General features: G+C 47.0%; 1 protein-coding gene across 6 annotated transcripts in view; it reads right to left on the bottom strand.

Annotated features, from left to right (window-relative positions):
• The window catches only part of APLF (aprataxin and PNKP like factor), a 227,654-nt gene that overhangs the window by 162,754 nt on the left and 46,345 nt on the right, over positions 1–18,555 (bottom strand). For all 6 annotated transcript variants that reach the window (XR_004538758.1, XM_033937192.1, XM_033937190.1 and 3 more), the window contains exon 3: positions 3,578–3,744. Coding sequence is in view for 5 of the 6 variants with exons in the window: in XM_033937192.1 (XP_033793083.1) it covers positions 3,578–3,744 (167 nt within the window). In the remaining variant the exon portion in view is untranslated. The remainder of the gene's footprint in view (positions 1–3,577; positions 3,745–18,555) is intronic.

Here is an 18,555-nt window from a genome sequence, read left to right as displayed (position 1 = left end):
ATATTACTGGTCTCACATGCCTGGATTATGGGGAATATGGGATAATTAGTTTGATATCTACACACTGATCCAGATATTTTACATCGCTAGGCTCATCAGTACATTGGTTATGCGCCCTTGTGCATTGGCGAAGCTTATCAGTACAGGGGATATCAGTACATGCTCATCGGTACATTGCCTAGGCTTATCAGTACATTGGATAGGCTACTAGACTTATCCGTACATTGAATGCTCCTCTATACATTGGCTAAGTTCATCAGTATATGGGATATGCTCCTCTGTACATTGGCTAGGTTCATCAGTACATTGGATATGCTCCTCTGTACATTGGCTAGGCTCATCAGTACATGGGATATGCTCCTCGGTACATTGGCTAGGCTTATCAGTACATTGTACTCTGGATCCTCTGTACATCGCTAGGCTCATCAGTACATTAGATATACTCCTCTGTACATTTTCTAGGCTCCCCTGTACATTAGGTAGGCAGCACATTGGATACGCTCCCCCGTACATTGGCTAGGCTTATCAATACATTGGATATGCTCCTCTGTACATTGGCTAGGCCACATTGCATGTGCTCCTCGGTATCAGTACATTGGATATACTCCTCGGTATATGCTCCTCTATCAGTACATTGGATATGCTCCTCTGTACATTGGCTGGGCTTATCAGCACATTGCATGTGCTCCTCTGTACATTGGCTAGGCTTATCAGCACATTGCATGTGCTCCTCTGTACATTGGCTAAGCTTATCAGTACATTGGATGTGCTCCTCTGTATCGGTACATTGGATATGCTCCTCTGTACATTGGCTAGGCTTATCAGCACATTGCAGGTGCTCCTCTGTACATTGGCTAGGCTTATCAGTGCATGGGATGTGCTCCTCTGTATCGGTACATTAGATATACTCCTCTGTACATTGGCTAGGCTTATCAGTACATGGGATACGCTCCTCTGTACATTGGCTAGGCTTATCAGCGCATTGCATGTGCTAGGCTTATCAGTACATCGCATAGGCTCCTCTGTGCATTGGATACGCTCCTCTGTACATTGGCTAGGCTTATCAGCACATTGCATGTGCTCCTCGGTACATCAGCACATTGCATGTGCTCCTCTGTACAGCAGCAACGCTTATCAGCACATGGCATGTGCTTCTCGGTACATTGGCAACGCTTATCAGCACATTGCATGTGCTCCGCGGTACATCAGCAACGCTTATCAGCACATTGCATGTGCTCCTCGGTACATCAGCACATTGCACGTGCTCCTCTGTACAGTGGCAACGCTTATCAGCACATGGCATGTGCTCCTCGGTACATTGGCAACGCTTATCAGCACATTACAGGTGCTCCTCGGTACATTGGCAACGCTTATCAGCACATTGCATGTGCTCCTCGTTACATCAGCACATTGCATGTGCTCCGCTGTACAGTGGCAACGCTTATCAGCACATTGCATGTTCTCCTCGGTACATCAGCAACGCTTATCAGCACATTGCACGTGCTCCTCGTTACATTGGCAACGCTTATCAGCACATCGCAAATGCTCTACATTGGCTTATAACAGCAGAGGCTTCCACGGCCTCAACTGCGGCGGCAGCTTCTACGGCAGCACAATATCAGCAATATACAACAGCAGAGGCTTCCACGGCCTCAACTGCAGCGGCAGCTTCTACGGCAGCACAATATCAGCAATATACAACAGCAGAGGCACAGCAGAGGCTTCCACGGCCTCAACTGCAGCGCCAGCTTCTACGGCAGCACAATATCAGCAATATACAACATCAGCGGCTCTAACAGCAGGGGCTTCCACGGCCACCGGTACATTGGCAACGCCTATCAGCACATTGCATGTGCTCCTCGGTACTTTGGCAACGCTTATCAGCACATCGCAAATGCTCTACATTGGCTTATTACAGCAGAGGAGGCTTCCACGGCCTCAACGGCAGCGGCAGCTTCTACGGCAGCAGCACATCGCAAATGCTCTACATTGGCTTATTACAGCAGAGGCTTCCACGGCCTCAACTGCAGCGGCAGCTTCTACGGCAGCACAATATCATCAATATACAACAGCAGAGGCTTACTGCAGCACAATATCAGCAATATACAACAGCAGAGGCACAGCAGAGGCTTCCACGGCCTCAACTGCAGCGCCAGCTTCTACGGCAGCACAATATCAACAATATACAACATCAGCGGCTCTAACAGCATGGGCTTCCACGGCCACCGGTACATTGGCAACGCTTATCAGCACATTGCATGTGCTCCTCGGTACATTGGCAATGCTTATCAGCACATTGCATGTGCTCCTCGGTACATTTGCAACGCTTATCAGCACATCGCATGTGCTCTACATTGGCTAGGCTCATCAGTACATAGCATGTGCTCCTCGGTACATTGGCTAGGCTCCTACATTGGCTAGGCTCATCAGTACAGGGCCATATATATATGGTGGGTTGCATATATAACTTGAGTAAGCTGAGACAATGAAGTTAGCTGGACCTCGGTAAATATCAGTTGATGAAGTTTTGCAAATATCAGTTGATGAAGTTACCCGTACCTTGGCATAGATGGTGTCCTAAAAGAGCTGAAAATATGCAATCATGTACAAGCAATTAGGACACACAGTGAGGAAATAAAAAGGGTATGCCTTCAACAGAAAAGGAAGCAAGAAGAATTAACTTGCAAGAGGCACAGAAAGAAAGCTATGTCTCAAAGCAAGAGTTATAGGAATCAAACCAGCTTTGAATGGTGTTTTTAACTGTTTATTTAAACCTTTCATACAAAGGTGCTGTATGAATGTCAATACTGTCCCTAGCAGGCCACACATAAAAAATTAACAAAATGTACCATATAATTCACTGCCAATAAAACTGAATGTTATGACTGAATGAACACAAATTATTACTAGAATGGTCCGTTATTATATATTTTTGTCTTTCCAAAGAGTTGCTAATACCATCAAATAAATCTTGTCCTGTTATTGTATCCTTCAACAGTTCCACTGACAATAAAACTTTGGCTTATGACATTTGTGTGGAACATCTTTCGTGTATTCTCTTACTTCCCATGGTTTCATGAACTACATAAAATTCAATGGCAGGTTGCCTGAAACACAAGGCCATCCCTGATTTAAACTATCCAACTTTTTTAAGAGATAAAAATCAGCCTTGATTGCAAACTAAAGATATGAACTCTGCTTGAGTATCCTGCCTCTTCTCTGGTAAGGTGAGAGGCGTTCCCATCCCAAAGAAATGTCTTGGAAACGTTGATCTGTGTTACACTACCCCAAATGCCAGAGTGGATAAGGACACTTAGGGCTTCTTTTACTAAGCTGCGCTAGCGGTTTTGGCGTGCGCTAAATGCTAACGCCAGCATTGAGCTGCAATGCAGCGCACGCTAAAAACGGAGTAAAAGGAGCCCTTACTGCGGTGCCAACATTTTCCAAACTGTTAACTCTTGTATTTGCTCAAAGAAATCAACAAATGACTTGCTTCTTCAGTCACACAATTTCATAAGCCGAATTTTCTAACACTCTACATTAGAGGACTTGAAAGCAAAAACATTACTGTACCTACCTTAATGTGTCGTCCATGTCAGAATGGGAGGCAATAACCCTGAAAACATATTTGTCTGGTAATAATGAAAAGCAGTCTCCTGGGCATAGCCAATGCCATTCATTTCTCTCCAGAGGCAGTAACTGGCTGTTAACACAGGCCTGGTAGAAACAAGGATTCACATGCATCTGTAAATTAAAAAGAAAATAATTTGTGTAATTCTAGCACTTATGTAAACTTCTATGGCATGAAAAATATTCAACAAAGTCAATATCTAAGATAAACAGGTATTATTGAGAATCTGCAGGAAAAAATAAGAACACTGAGAAACAGTATAGGAAAAAAAATAATTCATTTTTGGCAATCATGACAACTAAACTAAACAAAATGGTGTTGCTCATAACATGTAAAAACAAAAGTTCAGGTTATTGCCCTGATTTTCAAGAGAATGTGATTTACTACTACATAAAGTTACACATATATTTCTTTACTTCACAGGTAACAGACATTCTCCAAGCTCTGTTTAGCAAAAGGCTGAAAGAAATGCCATCATCATGACGCTGCTAAGCCCCTTAAGTCTTGTTAACTAAGGCCAGTACTAGACAGACTGCACGGTCTGGGTCTGTATATCGCCGTTTGGTTGAGAATGGGTTGGGGAGGGCTTCAATGGCTGGGATGATGTAGATGGGCTGGAGTGAGCTTTGATGGAGACTTCAGTAGTGGGAACTAGTGCTGCCCGATTCAGGAAAAATAATTTTGATTCGATTCAGCCTACTGAATTGGTTTTTCGATTCGATTCAATTTTCCTGCCCAATTGGGTGTTTTTTTAAAACATCCTGGTGGGTTTATTTTATAGCCTCTTCACCTCCTTTGCCTTCTCCTAACCACACTGGCGCTGTGATGTAAACAAAATAAACAAACAAAAACACTTTTCCTCTCTCTCTTAAATCCTAGCCCACGTTTGCGGTCTAATACCAGCTCTGGCAGGATACACGTTTCAAATCTGACATATTGTAATCACAAAATGGAAGAAATAATTAGTTTTTCTACGTTTTGTTGTCTGGTCATTATTCAAATCTTGATGGTCCCAGGCTCTGGTTGTCTTCTGATAACTTGCTTGCCAGGGTCTCCTTCTTTCTTCTTTCTCCCTGCTAACCATCCATTTTCCATCTCTGTCCTCCCCTTCCGTTTCTCTTCCCTCCCCCGGAGGTCTGGCATCTTTCCTTTTTTTCATCTCCCTCCACAGATCCACCTTTTCTTAAATACCCTTTCAACCAGCATCTCTCCCTCCTTCCCCACCACCCCAGGATCCACCATCTCTCCTTTTCTTTTCCAAACTACCCTCCTATCCAGTATCTCTATCCTACCCCCCTCCACACCATCCCTTGTGTCCAACTTCTCTCCCTTTCTGTTCCTTCCCTCCCTAAATCCCATTGTCCATCATCTCTCTCCCTCTCCTCTATTTTTAGACCCATTATTTCTTCCCCCCCCCAAAGTCCAGCATATGCACGTCTCTTTGAACCCCCTTCCCTCCCTCTGTGTACTTCTACACTAGGGCCCCCCTCCCCTGAAGGTCTGTCCCCCCCTGAAGGCCTGCACCTCCCCCCTGAAGGCCTGTACCCCCATCCCTGAAGGCCTATCCCCACCCCCTTGAAGGCTGCCTGTTCCCCCTGAAGGCCTATGCCACCAACCCTGGCCGGTCTCTCCTTTGAAGGCCTGTCCCCCCCTTAAAGGCCTGTTCTTCCCTTGAAGGCCTGCACCCCCTAAGGCCTGTCCCACCACCTGAAGGACTGCCCCCCCGAAGGCCAACCTGTCCCCTCTGAAGGCCTATGCCACCATCCCTGGCCTGTCCCCCCTTTGAAGGCCTGTCCCCCCCTTAAAGGCCTGTTCCCTCCTTGAAGGCTTGCACCCCCCAAGGCCTGTCCCACCCCCTGAAGGACTGCCCCCAAAAGACTGCCCCCCCCCCGAAAGACTTGCCCCCCTCCCCCCGGGAAGGCCTCCGTGTTGCTCCTGGCCTCCCCAAACCGTTTACCTTATTGCTGGAGCCTGCAGCCGAAGATCGCGGTTACAGCGTCGTTGTGCTCTGAGCTGATTCCTCTGCTGCGGTCCCGCCCTCCTCTAACGTCAGAGGCAGGATCGCAGTTGAGGAAACAGCTCACAGCACAAAGACGCTGTAACCGCGATCTTTAGCTGCAGGCTCCAGCAATAAGGTAAACGGTTCGGGGAGGCCAGGAGCAACAAGGAGGCTTTCCCGGGGGGGGAGGGTGCGCAGTCTTTCGGGGGGCAGTCCTTCGGGGAGGCCAGGAGGGAAGCCGGACTGCAGCACTTCCCAACTGACCCTCCCTCCTCGCCCTCTAAAACAGGTGAGGCAGCGGCCATCCAGCAAGAGCAGCACTGCCGCTCCTGCTTTAGGGGGCGAGGGGAGATGGTCCGAATCGGGAAGCCGATTTTTTTTTTTATTTAAATTGATTCGAATCGATTCACCCGAAGTGAATCGGTGAACCAATTTGAATTGTGAATCAGGCAGCACTAGTTGGAACCTAAGAATGATACCAGACAGAGCTTTGAATTCTTGCCCAGAAATAGCTAAGAAGAAAAAAAAAACCACCAAATTTTTAGATTGAATCAGGTTGGGCAGACTGGATGGACCATTCGGTTCTTTATCTGCCACATCTACTATGTTATGTATGTTACTATGTTAGATCTAAATCTCCTGCACTGTAGTAAACAGCATTGCCACCAACACCTTAAAAAAAGGGCTCCTTTTACAAAAAAGCCATGTTAGTGGCTGTTGCTGTGGTAATCGCTCCTATGCCCATAGGGATTTAATAGGCATTGGAGCGTTTGCCACACGGCAGCTGCTACTGCAGATTTGTATAAGGGGGGATATTATACTCAGTAAAAAGATAGATATAAAAGACATCTCCGATGCCTGGTGGAAGGAAGATAACCAATGAGACACTGTCATACCAGCGTACAAATTATTGTGCAGTAATAGGATGGATCATATTGGTGGAGGAGTAGTGTTATATGTTAAAGAGACCCTTAAATCAAATAGATTAAACGTTCTGCATGACACAAAATACACATTTGAATCCTTATGGATAGAAATTCTATGTATAAAAAGGAAAAGGCCAAAACAAGCAGACTAATGTAGAAGTATTAGCAAAAATTAGGGAAACTAAAACTGGGTAATAAAATAATAAAGCAATGTTACTTACCGTAACAGTTGTTATCCAGGGACAGCAGGCAGCTATTCTCACTAGTGGGTGATGTCATCCGACAGAGCCCCGATACGGACATCTTGCAAGCATGTCTTGCTTGAAGAAACTCAGAAGTTTTGAGATGCCCGCACCGCGCATGCGCCAGTGCCTTCCCGCCCGATGGTCCGGGCGTGTCTCCTCAGTTCAGGTAGCTAGCAGAGAAGCCAACCCAGGGGAGGTGGGTGGGACGTGAGAATAGCTGCCTGCTGTCCCTGGATAACAACTGTTACGGTAAGTAACATTGCTTTATCCCAGGACAAGCAGGCAGGTATTATCACTAGTGGGTGACCTCCAAGCTAACCTCAATGGGATGGAGGGAGAGTTGGCAACTTAGGAGAACAAATTTTGTAACACAGTTTGGTCAAACTGCCCATCCCATCTGGAGAAAGTATCCAAACAATAATGAGAGGTGAACGTATGAATCGAGGACCAAGTGGCAGCCCTACAAATCTCCTCAATCGGTGTCGATCTGAGGAAGGCTACAGAGGCTGCCATTGCTCTGACCCTATATGCTGTGACCTTACAGGGAAGGGGTAATCCAGCCTGGGCATAGCAGAAAGAGATACAAGCCGCCATCCAGTTGGAGATGGTGCGTTTCGATACAGGTCGTCCCAACTTGTTTGGATCAAAGGAGACGAAAAGTTGAGGAGCAGTTCTGTGTGGTTTGGTGCGATCCAAGTAGAAAGCCAAAGCACGTTTACAGTCCAGAGTGTGAAGAGCTGATTCTCCAGGATGAGAATGAGGCTTTGGAAAGAACACTGGAAGCACAATGGATTGGTTGAGGTGAAATTCAGAGACCACTTTAGGCAGGAATTTCAGGTGAGTGCGGAGGACCACCTTGTCATGATGGAATACTGTGAAAGGTGGGTCCGCCACCAAGGCCTGAAGCTCACTGACCCTGCGAGCAGATGTGAGGGCCACCAGAAAAACCACTTTCCAAGTGAGAAACTTTAGTGGAGCCTTGCTCAGAGGCTCAAAAGGAGGTTTCATAAGCTGAGAAAGGACAACATTTAGATCCCAAACCACTGGAGGCAGTTTGAGAGGAGGATTGACATGAAAAAGTCCTTTCATAAATCTGGAAACCACAGGATGAGAAGAGAGAGGTTTCCCTTGCAGAGGCTGATGGAAAGCCGCAATAGCACTCAGGTGGACTCGTATAGATGTCGACTTGAGACCAGACTGAGACAGATGTAAAAGATAGTCCAGAACAGAGGATAGGGAGGCTCGCTGAGGCTCCTTAGAATTGGAAATACACCATGAAGAAAATCTAGTCCATTTTTGGGAGTAGCATTGACGAGTAGCAGGCTTCCTGGAAGCCTCCAAGACATCCCTCACCGCCTGGGAAAACTGGTGCGGAGTTACGTTGAGAGGAACCAAGCTGTCAGGTGGAGAGACTGCAGGTTGGGATGAAGCAGAGACCCCTGATGCTGAGTAAGCAGTGAAGGAAACACTGGAAGTAGGCACGGTTCCCTGCTGCTGAAGTAGTAGAGTTGAAGTAGAAGGGAGAACCAAGGTTGCCTGGGCCACTGAGGAGCTATCAGAATCATGGTGGCATGTTCGGACTTCAGTTTGACTAGAGTCTTTTGAATGAGAGGGAATGGCGGAAACGCATACAGAAAGCGATTCCCCCAATCCAGCAGAAAAACATCTGCCTCGAGGCGATGAGGAGCGTAGATCCTGGAGCAAAACTGAGGCAGCTTGAAATTGTGGGGAGCCGCAAAGAGGTCTATCTGAGACGTTCCCCACTGAGCAAAGATCTGATGAAGGGGCTTGGAGTGGAGTGTCCATTCGTGAGGCTGGAGAAGACGACTCAGTTTGTCCGCCAAGACATTGTCCGTCCCCTGAATGTAGACAGCTTTGAGGAAGGTGTTGTGGCGAACCGCCCAATCCCAGACTCTGAGAGCTTCCTGGCAGAGGTAGGCCGAGCCCGTGCCCCCCTACTTGTTGACATAATACATGACGACCTGATTGTCGGTGCGAATGAGGACCACCATGTCGTGAAGCAGATGTTGAAAAGCTTGAAGAGCATTGAAGATGGCTCTGAGCTCCAGAAGATTGATTTGATGGAGTCGGTCCGCACAGGTCCAGAATCCCTGAGTGCGAAGCCCATCCAGATGCGCTCCCCAGGCATAGGTCGAGGAATCGGTCGTGAGAACCTTCTGGTGGGGAGAAGAATGAAACAGCAAACCTCTGGATAGATTCGAAGAGGTCATCCACCAGAGCAGAGACTGCCGAAGAGCAGGAGTGACTGTGATGTGTCGAGTCAACGGATCCGACACCTGAGTCCACTGAGATATTCTGAGGTGGAGTCTGGCAAACGGCGTCACATGAACTGTAGAGGCCATGTGGCCCAGGAGGACCATCATGTGTCTCGCTGAGATGGTCTGGCGAGAAGACACAGACTGGCAGAGATGAAGAAGAGCATCCATGCGCTGAGAAGGAAGGAATGCTCTGAGACGTACAGTATCCAGGACAGCCCCGATGAAGGGAAGATACTGGGTCGGCTGTAGATGAGACTTGGGAAAGTTGATCTCGAATCCCAAACTCTGCAGGAACAGAATCGTTGACAGGGTCGCTGAGAGGACCCCTGAGGCCGAGGGAGCCTTGATCAGCCAGTCGTCGAGGTAGGGGAATACCTGAAGACCTTGGTACCAGAGGGCCGCGGCCACCACCACCAGACATTTGGTGAAGACTCTGGGGGACGAAGACAGGCCGAATGTAAGCACTCGATACTGCAGATGGAGATGTCCCACCCGAAATCTGAGGAACTTGCGAGAGGCCGGATGAATGGGAATATGAGTGTAGGCCTCCTTGAGATCAAGAGAGCATAACCAGTCGTTCTGCTCGAGGAGGGGGTAGAAAGAAGCAAGTGTCAGCATGCGAAACCTCTCTTTGACTAGGAATTTGTTGAGGACCCTGAGGTCCAAAATGGGTCGCAGGTCGCCCGTCTTCTTCGGAACAAGGAAGTACCGGGAGTAAAACCCCTGGTTCAGTTGGTCCGTCGGAACCGGCTCCACGGCACGAAGCCGGAGCAAAGCCTGAGCTTCCTGAAGAAGAAGGGCGGTCTGAGTCAAGTTGGAAGGATACTCTCTTGGAGGGTGGTCCGGAGGGACCCGATGGAAATGAAGAGAGTATCCTTCCATGATGATAGTAAGGACCCAGAGGTCGGTTGTTATGGCCTCCCAGCGATGATAAAAATGATGGAGGCGCCCTCCGATGGGAAAAACAGGGGGAGGCAGAACGAGGTTGGTTATGCCCTTGACGAGACAGTCAAAAAGGCTGAGTGGTCTTAGGGACAGCAGGCGACTGAGACTTAGGCTGACCCTTCTGGGGAGGCTGACGCTTCGCCGGTTGCCTCGCAGGTGGAGTTTGCCTCGGCTGATAACGCCTCTGATAAATCAATGGCAGACGAGAAGGTCGAGACTGCTGAGGCTTAGGCTTCGGCCGAAGGATAGATTGGAAGGACTTTTCATGGTCAGACAACTTCTTCGTGACAGTCTCGATGGATTCGTCAAAAAGATCCGCCCCAGCACACGGGACGTTCGCCAGGCGGTCCTGAAGATTCGGGTCCATATCAATGGTCCGCAACCAGGCCAACCGGCGCATCGCCACCGAGCAGGCCGCCGCTCGGGCTGAGAGCTCGAACGCATCATAGGCAGATTGCATTAACTGAAGCCGAAGTTGGGACAGCGAAGCAACCACTTCCTCAAACTCAAACCTAGCCTGGGACTCGATGTATGGTGTGAACTTCCGAAGCACAGGTAGAAAAAATTCCAAGTAGGCTGCAAAGTGGAAATTGTAATTCAGGACTCAAGACGCCATCATCGAATTCTGATAGATGCGTCGACCAAACTTATCCATGGTTCTGCCCTCGCGGCCCGGAGGCACTGAAGCATAGACCTGGCCAGGATGAGACCGCTTGAGTGAGGATTCGACCAGGAGGGATTGGTGAGAAAGCCGAGGACCCTCGAAGCCTTTATGATGCACCGTGCGGTACCGCGCATCCAATTTGCCAGGGACCGCAGGGATAGAGTAAGGAGACTCGAAGCATCGCATGAAGGTCTGGTCGAGGAGCTTGTGCAGGGGAAGCCGCAAGGACTCTGCCGGAGGACGAGGCAAGTGCATGGTATCGAGGTACTCCTTGGAATATCGAGACCCAGCATCGAGAGTAATGTCCATGTCATCTGCCATCTGCCTGAGGAACGATGAAAAGGACAGTTGGTCCGCCGTCGCCGGTCTGCGAGACGGACTAGAAGAAGAAGAGGCTTCAGGCTCCAGAGAGGCCTGCGAGCAACAGGACGAGTAGAAAACCTCGGGGTCCTCGAACTCCGGGCCCGGAGGAGGAGACCCAGTCGAAGCAGCATACCCCAACCGAGGCAATTTCTTCTGAGGCGAGACGGTCGAGTGCCAAGAGGAATGCTTCGAAGAATGTCTGGATCGATGCCCCTCTCGATGCCTGGAAGGGGATCGAGCCCGTCTGTGAGAAACTGGGTCAGACGCCTCCAAGGAGGAGATCGGACTAGATGCCGTCGATCGCAGAGGCGGAAGAGTCGGCGCCTCCCCTGACGCCGCCCAGGCTTGATAGGGGGTTCGGAAGAACTCGTCCTGCTTCCTGCTATGCCCAGGACTGGGTAGCCCCGAAGGTGGACGCCACACTGAGTCATGGGGCGGAGTAATCGGTTCCAAGGGAGGCAGGTCACTAAACAAGGCTTTCCTCGAGGGGATGGGCTCCAAGGGAGGCATATCACTAAGGGAGGCCCTCCTCGAGGGAATCAGTTCCGAAGGAGGCACAGCACTAATGGAGGACCTCCTCGAGGACCCGGACACCGCTCGCCGCTCCTCCTCGCCGAGCAACGAGGTCGTGCGGTGAGGAGGAGGAGGAGGGGGCGGTCCGCCCCTCGAAGCCGAAGCTGGGAGGTCACCCTGGATGATGGCAATCAGTCGAGGCCCCATGGTCTGCATGAGCTCCACGAACTGAGCCTCCAGAAGGGACCGCAACGAAGCCGATATGGAGGGATCCGCACCAAAAGGGGGCCCTTCCGCACGGTCTCCGCGCTCCTTCGGTGCTGCGTGCTTCTGCTTGCCAGTCTTCGGCACCTTGAGCACCACCGGTGGAACTGTAGGGGTCGATACCTGCTCCGAGGAGACGGAGGAAGGCACCGGCGCCGAAGCCAGGGCCGAAACCGGTGTGAACGATGCCGGTTTCAGGAGGCCCGAAGCAGCCGGGGAGGCAGAGGGCTTCGCTGAAGGAGTCGAAGCACCCGTCGATGTCGATGTCGAAGCTGCAGGATCCGATGAAGCTTCCATCTTGAACATGGACTCCCACAGTAGACAGCAGCGCTTAAACGCTCTCGCCGTCAGAGTGGAGCAAGGCCGGCACGATTTTGGGAAGTGATCCGGTCCCAGACACTGTAAGCAGCGTCGATGAAGGTCCGTGAGCGAAATCGCGCGCTGGCACTTGCTACACTTTTTAAAACCGGTAATCGGCCGGGACATAAGCTGGAAAAGCTCCGCCGCAAGGTCGAAGGCGCGGGGCCCCAGCCACGCGGCTGACCCGGTATCGGAAGGAAAATTTTTTTATTTTTTTTTTTTTGAAAAAAGAAATCAAAGAAAGAAATAAATGCACAGGAGAGCCAAAAGAACTCAACCCGCGGCAAAATAGAAGGCAAAAAAAGAGATTCAATGGGCGCAAATTGAAGATAGACTTCTCAGCTCCGCGGAAGAAAAAGAACTGAGGAGACACGCCCGGACCATCGGGCGGGAAGTCACTGGCGCATGCGCGGTGCGGGCATCTCGAAACTTCTGAGTTTCTTCAAGCAAGACATGCTTGCAAGATGTCCGTATCGGGGCTCTGTCGGATGACATCACCCACTAGTGAGAATACCTGCCTGCTTGTCCTGGGATAATGAGTGATTTCAATTATCAAAAACCAAAAAATGTACTTAGGCAACAATATGGAAAACCAGCTTAATTTCCCAAAAGCAAGACACCTTTCCAAAAATGTCACCTTATCTTAGGAAATTGCATTGGTTTCCTGTTAAGGTGAGAATATTTTTAAAATTTGCTTGTATCCGCTGTATCAGTTATAAGACTCTATTTGGAAATGCACCATGTTACACGTTGAAACATTTCAAACTTTCAGGTAATGAACGTCGTACACGTGGCTGTTCTTTTTTCTCTTTTCCATCCTTAAAAGGATGAATATATACTAGATTCTTTGAAAGAACGCTAACTTTCCAAGCTGGCAAATGGAGTAAAACACTAAGGGCTTTTTTTACGAAGGTGCGCTAGCTTTTTAAGTGCACGCACCAGATTAGCGCGTGCTATAGTGCGCGCTAGCCAAAAATCTACCACCTGCTCAAAAGGAGGTGGTAGCGGCTAGCGCGTGCGGCAATTTAGCACACGCTATTCCGCGCTTTAAGGCCTTAGCGCACCTTCATAAAAGGAGCCCTAAGTGGTTTCATTGTGGCTTCTAATTCCTATCAAATTTTTAGGAAAAATGTTAAAACTTATCTTTTTGATAAAGTTGTCTGACGTCACTATGAATCTTAATGTATTGCTGTTTTCGTTCAGCTTTTAGGAAAAATGCTAAACTTATCCTTTTGATAAATTCGCCGGCTGTTATTACGAATTTTAATGCTATTGCTGTACTATCGCTGTTTTGTTCAGCTTTTCGTTATTGTTAACCGCATAGAGGTACTGCGGTATAAAAATAAAATTTATTATTATTATTTAAAAAAATCCTCAGTCTAAAAAAACACCACTTTCACTATCTTGAGTTATTGTAAAAAAAAAAAAAAAAAAAAGAATCCACAAATATTAAGCCTAAATCTTCACAGGTCGTCACAAATATTTAGAAATATTTAGTTCACCTAAGTACATGCAGTGCTGACTGAAAAGTGATAGTGGTGCCTGTGTATAGGATCTATGAGTCATGCACTGTGGATTCCTTTAATGTATATAGAATGACTGCAAATTTTGTTCACATGATAAATACTTCTGCTCATTTGTAAGCATTGTTTTCAAGACTTGACAAGTGCTTTTCATTGAGTTTAATTTAAAAACAATGGAAGTACATAGGCCTAGATTCACTAACCTCATGGATCCGATCCATGGGCGATCCAATCTGTGGCCGGTCGACCGATTCACGAAGTACCCTCATGCAAATGGATGCGATCGGAGGCACGCCCCACACCGACCCCAGAGCGATCAGGCAGAGCGATCCTGACACATGCGCAGACTATCTTCTTTGCCTGTAGATGGTCTACGCATGTGCTTTCTCTCCGTGAACAAAGCATTTTTTACTTTTTTTTTATTTTTATACTCGCCTGTTATATGTGCCCTTTGGGACTTTGTTTCTTCTCATTTTAAGCTTAGCAAAATGATAAAAAGCAGCTTTTGAGACTACTGCAACATGGAAATCCCAGGACACAATCATTAAAGACTCTCCTGCTCTCTTCTGGCCCTTCCCTGCAGTGAGAACCCGTGGTTTGAACCCGCGGGTTTAAAGCAGGGCTGCACTGCAGCGTGTTCTGGAACAGAACACACCATAGTGCAGCCCTGCTTTAAACCCGCGGGTTAAAACTACGGGCTCGCACTGCAGGGAAAGGCGGAAGAGAGCAGGAGAGTCAGGGCAGCAGAGAACAGGGCAGTTTTGGGGGGGAAGTATGGTTGTGATTTCAGGACTGCAGAGCAAAGAGGCAGAGAGCAGAACTGCTTGTGGTTTTACTGGATTCCAGGGCTATAGGGCAGAGAGCAGGGCAGTTTTTACATTCTCAGGGCTGGGATTTCAAGAGCAGGACAGTCAGCAAGGACTGTGAGCGATTGGTCCTCAGCAGATTGGATTGGGAGGAAGGTTAGTGAATTGGGTCAGGGTCGCAAAGTGGTTGCAAACTGGTCAGGAATCTAGCGCAAAGTTAAATAAAAGACAACATAAGCACACTGCTAAATATTTGTGAGGATCTGTGAAGATCTGGGCTGAGTATTTGTGCTGACCCTGAGTAGGTCTGGGGAAGAGTGGAGATAAGGGAGGGACATGTTTAATTTGGGGGTGCACAGTGGGGGTCATTAGCCAGACTTGCTGTGGATAGCATCGGTCACCTGTGGGAGGGAAGCAAAAAGAGACAGGGTGGGAGAAATGTCAGTTCCAGCTGACCTGAAGATGGGGGAGATTGGTAGAAGCTGTCAGGAGGGAGTGTTTGGGGGGGGGGGGGGGTAGAGAGGCTAGGGTGTAGGTTTAGTGTATCCCTGTGGTGCTTACCTTACAACCAACTGTGGTTAACTCCCCTCAGGTCACTCTCCTGTAGATTCCAGAATGCTGTAAGATGTAGGCATTGTGGGTAGCGCCAGGGCATTGATCATACACATTCACTATTTCCTCCTGGACATTGCATACAATTTGCATATTCTTTGAATGGAATGCTTTCCCATTTCTACAGATGTATACAGTCTATGACACCGATGACTGAGGGGAAGTGGGCTATGGTGTAGAACTCACCCATGATGCTCTGTAGGGCCGGGGGGGGGGGAAGGTTATATAGTTATGGGTGAGGTTGAAGGAACTGGGTGAGGCAGTTTGAGATGACAGGCTGGGTGAGTCCTGTATTGGTTACTAGGACAGATTGGAAGATCCCGGTGCCTAGGCATGCAAAGGAAGCGATGACCTTGAGGTGGACAGGTATGGGGTTATTCCTGTGTGTGCATGCCTGCAGGACGGGTTTCAGCTGCTGACAGAAATCCAGAACAGCTAACCTGTCAAAGCAGTATCTATCTATACCAGGGGTGTCCAACCTTGGCTCTCGCCAAGTCAGGTTTTCAGGATTTCTCAAATGAATATGCATCTAATACGTGTTAGGATACTTACACTCAAAAGTTTATTAGCTCAGCTCATAAGCTTATTACTTGTATTAAGAAAAAGAGCTAATACCAATATACCAAAAAATGTTTTATTAATTTAACATCACAACCTAATTTTCATAAATATATATAAACTGTCATATAAAATCACTACAATCAATCCAAATATATTTATTAGATAGGAGATCCCCACCTGTATATGATCACCCAAAATCCGTAGAGAATCCCCAACTTTGTTCAATATCACCCTGTAAACACAGAACTTTCTTAGCTGCCAATGTCCAACAGTCACACTGGTTCTTTCAAGTATAATCTTTCAATTTCAACTTATTTCCATGTTTGGCAGTTCTTAGCCATGTCTCATGTAGTCCAGCCACCGGCCTGCGCTAAAAAACACTATTGTGGTTTTATAAAAGGGGAAGGGGGGGATATCTTGGAGTAGTGAAAACAAAATGTCAGGCATTACAAGTGGTGCAGAATGCTGCAACACATCTTGTGACAGGGGAACCTAGGTATGCGCATATTACACCATTTTTGCGACAGCTACATTGGTTGTCTGTGATGTTTAGAGTTCAAAAGAAAGTAATCGCAATTTATTTGTTTATTTAATTTTCTATACCGTTCTCCCAAAGGAGCTCAAAACGGTTTATATTAATTTATTCAGGTACTCAAGCATTTTTCCCTGTATGCCCCGGTGGGCTCACAATCTATCCAATGTATCTAGGGCAATGGGGGATTACGTGACTTGCCCAGGGTCACAAGGAGCAGCTTGGGTTTGAACCCACAACCTTAGGGTGCCGAGGCTGTAGCTTTAACAACTGCGCCACTCTCCCTGCATACCAATACCAATGTGTTTTAAGAGAGGGGTGACTATCGGCCTAGTCAGTCACTGTGATCAGAAAATGTGGCACTTTTGAGGAGTAATGCCAGCCCAAGATATGACAAAACTAGCGCAACTGTTTCTGTTGTGCAGGGGTCAAACCCTGGAATTCTTTGTTGGGCCACCTAAGGATGCGTGCTGACAGAAAGGGATTTAGAAAACTGTTCAGAGACCCAATTATTTCTAACAGCATTTTTATGAGCTCCAAGGGAATTCTGAAGCAGTATGGTTTGCAGACTTACCCCCTCCCCTTTTTATGAAGCCACATTAGGGTTTTTTTTATCATGGGCCACAGCGGATAAAGCTCTGACGCTCTTAGAAATTCTATGAGCGCAGAGCTTTTACCACCGCGGCTGGTGATTTTAAAAACCCTAACGCGGCTTCATAAAAAGAGGAGATTAGTTTTTACTGTACTGATAGAATGGGATTTAGAAAATTGTTCAAGACTCCGTGATTCATAACAGAATTTGTTTTAGATCTAAGGCAGTGGTCTCAAACTCAAACCCTTTCCAGGGCCACATTTTGGATTTGTAGGTACTTGGAGGGCCTCAGAAAAATTAGTTAAAGTCTTATTAAAGAAATGACAATTTTGCATGAGGTAAAATTCTTTATAGTTTATAAAATCTTTCCTTTTGGTTAAGTCTTAATAATAATATTGTCATTTATAGCTAAAGAGACATTTGATCAAGAAACTGTTTTTATTTTACTTTTGTGATTATGATAAAAATACCGAGGGCCTCAAAATAGTATCTGGCAGGCCGCATGTGGCCCCCCGGGCTGCAGGTTTGAGACCACTGATCTAAGGGAACTTTGAAGCAGTATTCACCACAGACCTAGTTTTTATTGTATTGTTTTTATTATTATGTACATTCTTTTTTTGGAAACTGTCTGAGGGCTCCTTTTACGAAGCCGCGTAAGCGGATTTAGCGCGCGCAACTTTTAATCACGCGCTAACCCCCGCGCTGGCCGATAAACTAACGCCTTCTCAAGAGGAGGCGGTAGCGGCTAGCGCGGCCGGCGGTTTAGCGTGCGCTATTACACGTGTTAAACCGCTAACGCGCCTTCGTAAAAGGAGCCCTAAGTGTAGACGGTATACAAATTTTAAAATAAAGCAGCAATGAATCAACTGGTGTAAGGTAAATATTCATATTCTTATTCTTTAATACTATAATCCACCACAACCACAATCTGTTCACAACAAAACTTTTTAAAGATAAAATAATCAATATGCTTTACTATTTAGATTGTAAAAGGGGGAGGGGGTTAATTTTTTTAATATAATTCTTTATTCATTTTTGACTCTTGCAACAAGTGTACAATATTCAATCATATAATTTGTACAAATCACTTGACATTTTTAACAATTATTATCCATTACATATAAAAAAGATTACCCTCCCCCCACCCAATCCAATCATCAATAATGAATTCATTAAATCACATAACATACCTCCCCATCCCCACACTAATTATATTCCTATGTAATAACAAGGTGTCAAAAGTGTCTAATCATTAGAATATGCAATTACTGGCCCCCAAATCTTTTTGAATCTATTATAACTTCCTTGCTGAAGAGGAGGGAGGGGGGTTAATTGAAAAGCCGCAATCACTTGCCTACCCATGTTTTGTTTCATATCTACTTCCAAAGTTAATGCACACCACTCCATATATTCCCCAAGCACTCAGAATTAATGGCCAAGAAAAAAAAAGCTTTGTAATTAAAAGAATGTCCAACAGGGAAGTTAGACTGATGAAGCACAAAAATTACTCTTACCATGGAAACAAAAGCTGCATGCTCTGCAAATTGTGGACAAACATGTAGATGGAAAAGTTTATTAAGTGCTTTTTCAGTAGCCTCCCACGCAAAATAAGAACTAAAAGTTGATACCAATACTCCTAATACTACAACAGGGATCTCTCAAAGTCCCTCCTTGAGGGCCGCAATCCAGTCGGGTTTTCAGGATTTCCCCAATGAGATCTATCTGCATGCACTGCTTTCA

This window comes from Geotrypetes seraphini, chromosome 3 (assembly GCF_902459505.1).
Source record: "Geotrypetes seraphini chromosome 3, aGeoSer1.1, whole genome shotgun sequence".
NCBI classification, from domain to species: Eukaryota; Metazoa; Chordata; class Amphibia; order Gymnophiona; family Dermophiidae; genus Geotrypetes; species Geotrypetes seraphini.
Note: the sequence above shows the minus strand (reverse complement) of the source record. Positions and strands in the feature narration are given on the sequence as shown.